Source organism: Microtus ochrogaster, chromosome 16 (genome assembly GCF_000317375.1).
Source record: "Microtus ochrogaster isolate Prairie Vole_2 chromosome 16, MicOch1.0, whole genome shotgun sequence".
NCBI classification, from domain to species: Eukaryota; Metazoa; Chordata; class Mammalia; order Rodentia; family Cricetidae; genus Microtus; species Microtus ochrogaster.
This window is the reverse complement of record NC_022018.1, coordinates 45,096,660-45,103,952: the sequence shown is the minus strand read 5'-3', so window position 1 is coordinate 45,103,952 and position 7,293 is coordinate 45,096,660. Positions and strand designations below refer to the sequence as shown.

Below are 7,293 nucleotides of genomic sequence, written 5' to 3'. Positions count from 1 at the left end.
GGTCTACAGAGCTAGTTCCAGGACAGGCTCCAAAGCCACAGAGAAACCCTGTCTCGAAAAACCAAAAAAAAAAAAAAAAAAAAAAAAGAAGGCTGATAGAATTGGTTACTTCATTAAAATGAGCATATTCCCTACATTCAAACAAATAACATATTTGAATATATAAAATAAATGAGTTCTCAGTTTCCTTTGTCATTGGTTGAATATTTTAATGTCTGTTACTCTTTCACACAATGACTTAGTCATAAATGTGGCAGTTTTTTTTTTAATCCACATCTTATAAAAAGCCAACTTCTCAAAAGATTTTTTTTAAATCCAAACTTAAAACAGAAGGAAGTTTTACAATCACTTTGGTTCCTGCCCCTCACTGTTGGCATCACCCCTCGAAGCGCTTCTGTCCTTACCAGTGCAGTGTCGAGGAAGTCTTCCAACGCCTTCGTCAGCAGTGCCTCTGAGGCCGTGTCTTTTGTCGTCAGAAATCCTGTTACCGTTTCAAACCAGGAAACCATGTGCACAGAAGAGAGGCTGATGGAACCACATGATCCAAGTGAGTACCACCTACTCCCCAAGATTTACAAGATAATCTCCTGCTAGAGAAAAAGCAGCCTGAAAACCTTTTCTCTCACATAAGGTAGGCTTCCCACCCACCAAGAGCAAGTCAGAAAGGATGCATGTGGTCCAGAATTACTATGAGGAAGGTCACACACAGCAGTAGGAATGGGACACTTGAATGAAGAGCAAGATGTGTTGAGATCAACAGAAAGTTTTTGATGAACTTTGTTTGATCACATTCAGGAAGTCTACTGAAATAGTTAGAGGCTAGCTCCCTGCTCACCTCATCTTCCCCAAGTCTCCAAAATGATCCCCATCATGCCATTACCAGCTGAGCAGAGCACACAGCAAGCCCAGCACTTGGGAGGCTGAGGCAGGAAGACCGCTATAAGTTTGAGGCTAGCCTGGGGCTATAAGCAAGCATCTCTCTCATAAAAATATGTAGTTCTAGCTATAAGGATAGCTGTGGAGATGGCTCAGCAACTAGAAGAACAATTACTCTTGCAGACGACCGGAGTTTGTTTCCATCACTCATATATCTGGCAGTTCAAAACCACCTATGAACTCTAGCTCCAGAGTTTTGGTACCTCTGAATACCACAGGTACCTGCACACAGACACAATTTTAAAACCAAAGAGGAGCTTGAGAAATAACTTAGTTGTGTCATGCAGAAAGTCTTGCATTTTATATTTTATACCCAGCTCAGGAGCTGGAGGCAGGGAGAGCAGAAGTTCAAGTTCATCCTCATAGTAAGTTTGAGACCAGCCTGATTTAAGCCAACCCTGTTCCCTCTCCCCTAGCACAATGCTATCACCACATAGGCTTGTCAAGAATAGCAAGCCATTTATTACACAACTGCGTGATTCCATATGTCCTCAAATGCTCTGCCTTGGGGGCATGAGGTCTTGGCTCAATAGTAGAGCATTTATCTAGCTTATGCAGAGTCTGGGTTCAAGCCCCAGAACTTCAGATGCAAGGATAACTGAAATGTTCCACACAATTTGAATGCATGGGACAGAAGCAACAAGGATGGGCTTTAATTTTTTTTTCTTCCAATTTGATTTCAAAGGAAGAAAACATAGCAAACTATCTAATTAAATTTATACTAGCTTCTCATTTTGGATTTGTTTTGTCTGTCTGAGAAAAGGTTTCTCTGTGTAGCTCTGGCTGTCCTGAACTCACTCTGTAGACCAGGCTGGCCTTGAACTCAAAGTTCCTCCTCCTTCTGCCTCCAAGTGCTGGGATTACAATCATGCGTCACCAGGACCCCAGCAAACTACTTTTTATTTTACTCACCCCGCCCCCACCCAGAGCCTTCACACCTTAAGCAGGTGCTCCCCCTGACTCTTGGGCAGCACCCCCAGTTCCTCACACTGATTCTCTAAATTGTCCCACGTCTCCTAACTGTGACGTGCACTTATCTTTGGGACCAGCCCTTGCTCAATTAACAAGGGTTCCTTTTGGCCCCCGTCGTCTTTAAGGAATCTCTGGATACATTTCAGCAGCAGGGAACAATTCTGGAACTCCTTTTTATCCAGTTCCTGGGCATCAGAACACAGCGACTTCAAATCAGAATGCTTCCTGGTGTGCATGCATTGGGGTTTCAGTCCCCAGACAAACCAAACCACTTGCCTCATTTATCGATCTGTCGAGATGGTGCAGGAAGAGGTGGTTATATTTTTGAGGCACATAGCTCTCTTTCTGCTGCAGATAGTCTTCTATTACGTGAAACCCTTTGCCATGGAGCGCATCAATAACAAGAGACTGAAGCTGGGAAAGAGATGGTTTGTGGATTACTAGTTTTCCAAAGCACATTGGCTTTATATCGATAGTTCAAAATAATGGTGTACTCAACAAAAGTTCTCTGAGAGTTGGGGGTGTAGCTCAGTGGTAGAGCTTTCTCCCAGCACAGGCAGGGACCTGGGTTCAAGGTGCAGCACCACCAAAGAAATGAATCATTTTAATTTTGCAGCTGGGGATATGGTCTAGTGGTGGAACACTTATCTAGCGTGGGAAAGACCCTCTGTTGGCAACACTATCACTGCAAATAATGATTCTAATTTGCTGTGAAACAACAGAGCAAAAATACAAAAAAGACATCAGTCTTGACTTACAAAATAGCAAAATGTCTGTTGACAATCACTCAATAAGATGTCAGTTTCCATTAGCTTTAGACAAAAGGTCTAGAGGTGGTAACTACAAAATAGCAAAATAGTCTATTGATAGTCACTTATCAAAATGTCAGAGCCTTCATTAGCATCAGACAAAAGTTCTAGATGCAGGGCTGGTGGGGCTCCTGCAGCAGCTGCAGGTGCAGGGCTGGTGAGGCTCCTGCAGCAGTTGCAGATGCGGGGCTGAGGGGACTCCTGCAGCAGCTACAGACACAGGGCTGGGGGGACTCCTGCAGTAGCTGCACCTCCTCTGGGTTTCTTAGAGCTCAGACTCCCTATGGACCCTGTTTGAGCTGAAGAACCATGGACTTGAGGAAAGCTGTGCTTTGATTACAGGAAAACAGGAGAAAGCACTCGGTAATGTTGCAGAGTCTAAACCAAAACATTCAAGTCTAGGCTCACCCACCAGGGGTCAGAAAAACAACAGAGGAAAGAAAAGGAAAACTAATATCTAGAATAAAGCAAGGTCTTCCTTGCCTCAGGTCTTTTCACACAGTTAGGATCCTTACCACTGCCCCTTTAAGGAAGCTCACTTTCCTGCCCCAGAAGCAGGTTAAGAACCAACTTAAAAGCAGGTCTTTCAGGACCACCTTAAATGAAGCAGTTCAGAGGCTTTCTTGCCCTACAACCCTGCTCCTATTAGGTTTCTAAGTTCCCTGATGATAGACATGGAATTTGTTTTATTCAGAGCTGGCTACTTCTGCCTGGAATAGATGCTAAACACAGAATAATTTACCGTAGGGTTCTGGAGGGATAATTCGAGTGAAATCCCACAGGCATGGTTATAACGTCATACCACAATAGAGAAAGCCAAGGTTTCTCTGCTCCAGGCTAAATGAACAATAAATAGTGCTGAGGAGCCGCCAGAACTCCCAACTATAACACATATAGAACAGAAAATAAGCTTTATCGTTACCCAGAAAGCACCTTGGGTCTTGCCAGTTTCAGTGTCCTCCTTAACAGACTGCAGAGGGTTTTCATTTTTCTGTGTGCAATAAAAAGTTAGCCTTTAAAACTATAAAAGTCAAAAACACATTTCAAGTTCTAAAAATAAACATAAGAAAAGTTTATGTTGCTTTTTTGAACAGAGTTTGTTGTTTGTACATAATACTAGTCATAGGTTTAAATAAGATAGTGTTTTTTTTTAATGTTATCTCCTTTGACATGGTCTTTGTAAACAAAGCACCATCTCATGAGAAAAAAACCTGAATAAATGTCCATAAAGGATAAACATAAACTTTATAGAGAGCACCATAAATTAGAAAGGGGCTATAAGTTAAAAAAAATTCATGCTTAAATTCAAATCCACATTCACAATTCATATTACAAGTCATAATAAGGAATTAGATTCAAAATGTCGTTATAGTTATGACATGAAGTTTAACATTCGGACTTATATAGTGAAATTTCAAGGTTCAAACCGTCACAGCACACAGAAGAGGTCTCCAAGCATGAAGTGGGCTGGTACATTTTCATCAAGGGGTGTTGCCTGGTCAATGGTTCTGCTTTTACACACAGCCCCCAGACTCTTCGTATGCCCCCTGACAATTTCATGGGAAAGTACAGGGTACACAAGATAAATCTCTGCTAAACCCTGGAGTTGGCTTCGGTGGTACCACCTGTAATCCTAGCACTTGGGATGGGGGGGAGAGGGTTGATCAAGAGTTCAAAATTATCTTCAGCTACACGGAAAATCTAGAACAGCTGGGCAAATGATACCCTGTCTCACACAAGACAAAAGAAAAATCTACTTTAGAATAACACTTATTTCTAGGAACTTAACCAAAATCCCTAATGAATGTCAAGTGTATTTTGCCGCTTTGTCACCATCGTTACGTATAAATAGGAGAAATCAAAGTCCCGTGTCCATCTAGAAGACTGAAGTTTTTCACAGTCAATGGCAGGAAATTGAGAGCTGAAAAGCGGGCGCTCGAGGGAAATTAAGACCCTATCTGTTGCCGGGACTGTCCTTTTCTTGCTGGTGGCTGGGTTACCGGGTCCGGGAAAGAGATAAAGAGGTCTGTAGAAGCGAAAAGAGCTCCATAGTTCTCGCAAAAAGAGCTGCGTGGTCCCAGTCCTCCATTCTCCCGCCGCAGTGGCTTTTTGAGCCCGGAATCAGGATCCCCGTTGTTTCCCCCTCTTCCTGAACGCTGCCAGTCAGCGACAAGCAAACCCAAGAGGTTGTTGCGCCCCAGGGTTCCCTGGTACACGACCTCCCCCCCCCCCGGACTTATCTGAACCGCCAAACGAAAAGTGCTGGGCCTCTGCGCCCGTGGGAGCTGCCTAGCCCGCGAGCCAGGGAGCACAATGCTTCCCTCAACTTGGGACCCTGGAAGGGAGGCTGGGCTCCTCCCCAGATGTCACTCACCTCTGGCATCTCGAGGTTTCAAGCGACACTGCCTCCGGAGGGTCTGCTGGCCCAGCTGCACAGCACCGCTCCCGCCTCAGCTAGTCCGAGATCCCCACTGTGAGCAAAGCGAGAAATAGTCGCAGATGACTCTTGGAGCTCAGTCTGCTCCAGGAACTCCAATTTGATGAACCTGTTCCTGAACTCTACAAGCCTCCGGTGTCTGTGATTTTAGAAAGCACGTGTACCTAGAACAACAGGGTCAGGCTGCGGACTTGGGCGCACACCTGCGGAAGTTCTGAACTCGCACCCTGTGCCTAACGCCCGTGACGTTTACTTCCCTCAGGAATCTAACCAAGCTGTGGGGGCTTGGGTTTGGTTTAGTTTCAGGGTCTCATTCTGCACTCTAGACTGATCCGGAGCTCCATCTGTACCCCCAAGCTACAGAAGACGTTTGCCTACATGAACAAAAGAACACGTGTATCTATAATCCCTGTTTAAATCCCTGTATAAACTGCAAGCGTGTCAGTTTATCTAACCAGTACTGAACAGATCAGCTCCCAGAAAATTGTGATATCAATACACTGCAGTTATTTTACCTATTTTAACCTAAACTTTGCGAATGCAGAGGCTTGCTCCTTCCTTGAATAACAGATTCTTGCATATTAAATAGCGGTCAAGAATGCGGCTGCGGACAGGAAAGCAGAATATCTTACAGCAGTGCAAATACCGACATGGGGAAGAAAGCATCATCTCAAAGAAGCGGCGGTCGAAATGCAACTGAAATGTATTTCACTTCCGAGAATAAAAGTCAATTTTTAACATTAGACAGGAAATATCATTTTCAGAATTTGGAAGAAATTAGATACTCCCGAACCCTACAGTGGCAATGCATCCCAATCTTCAGATATTATTAAAAGCAATGAGAAGCATCATTACACCACAACTTATTGATATTTTCACTTTGATTAGCTTCTTTTACCCCCACACAATTATAGGGTAACCCAAAATATGTGTTTGAATTCTTCACAAACTAAATACCTTCTTGCTGTTTCGTTTTGTTTTCTGAGACCAGGTCTCATGTAACCTGTTATGGCCTCAAACCTTTGCTCCTCTTGCATCTTTCTCTCAGCTACTGGCATTACAGGATTGCACCATCACCCTGGGCTGAGGACATTGGAGGGGGGTTGTTTCCTCCCTCCCCCCAAACAAATTAGTCTGCCTTTAACATAAAGTTACGTGTTCTATTTGTGTGGCAGAGGTCAGAGCACCAACCTCCAGGAGTCTGTTTCCTCCTCTTCTCAGGGTCCAACTCAGACCTTTACGCTTGTTCAGCGAGTACTTTCACCCATTAAGCTGACTCGTGGGCCCATCATTTATGTTTTTGAAGAATCGGCTCTAAGAATCTTCCAAAAGCATAGAGAGGAGGAACATTCTAACGATGTTTGCCCCGTGGCCAGAAATTGATCTTTATACGTTTTCAGCGGTCGTGTTAAATGGCCGCTTTTGAAGTTATTTTTAATATATTCAAAAACATAAACTGTCTTAAGCTGTCACATTTAATTTTAAGGTTTAAATTTGTTTTTAAAACAATCAATAGTTTAAACTTAATTTTGAAAGCCAAGCCAACAAATAAAGCAACTGAATGGCGGAAGTAGCCTGGAACCCAACCTTCTGTAACATGAGGTCCCAGTGAAAAGTGAAGACACGTTGCTGTCCCCAGCTACACTTCAGTAAGGTTCCTTACTTTTAGAGGGACTTTTAGAAAAGAACTTCGGTGAGCCGTTCTGGAGATTGACAAATCACATCTGATAAGATTTTTTGCATTTAAAATAAGATTCCAGCTTCGAGCTGGAGGAAGAAAGCTCAGGAAATGCTCCCAGCGGGCAGCCTCCCCGCTTCTCTCACTCCTGGTCCAGACCCGTGGGTAGGCTGTGGTGAAGCCTGACTTTCTACTGAGCAAGCTCTTGACTGGGAGGTAGAGGCTCTGGAGATCCCTATTTCCTGAGGTAATTGCGCAGAAACGCCTGCGATAAAACGCGCCAGCCCTTTCGGGGTTTGCACAGAATCTGGGATTGCTCCCGCAGGAGGCGCTTGCCTGGCACTGCCCAAGAGAAGTGCGACTCACGCTGCGCTGCCGGGTCTGAGATGCCAGTGAGCACCTGAGCTGGAAACACCTCCTCTAACAGCGACCTGTGGAATCCGGTCTCTCAATTTTATTTA

General features: G+C 44.2%; 1 protein-coding gene across 1 annotated transcript in view; it reads right to left on the bottom strand.

Annotated features, from left to right (window-relative positions):
- Sycp2l (synaptonemal complex protein 2 like) overlaps positions 1-5,100 on the bottom strand; it is a 56,374-nt gene extending 51,274 nt beyond the window's left edge. Inside the window, exons 1-6 of the mRNA XM_026782927.1 lie at positions 5,092-5,100; positions 4,718-4,873; positions 3,640-3,708; positions 2,185-2,322; positions 1,974-2,093; positions 405-509 (exon numbers count right to left, since the gene is read on the bottom strand). Of these exons, the coding sequence (XP_026638728.1) occupies positions 405-509; positions 1,974-2,093; positions 2,185-2,322; positions 3,640-3,708; positions 4,718-4,873; positions 5,092-5,100 (597 nt within the window). The remainder of the gene's footprint in view (positions 1-404; positions 510-1,973; positions 2,094-2,184; positions 2,323-3,639; positions 3,709-4,717; positions 4,874-5,091) is intronic.
- Between the last annotated feature and the right edge of the window lie 2,193 nt (positions 5,101-7,293).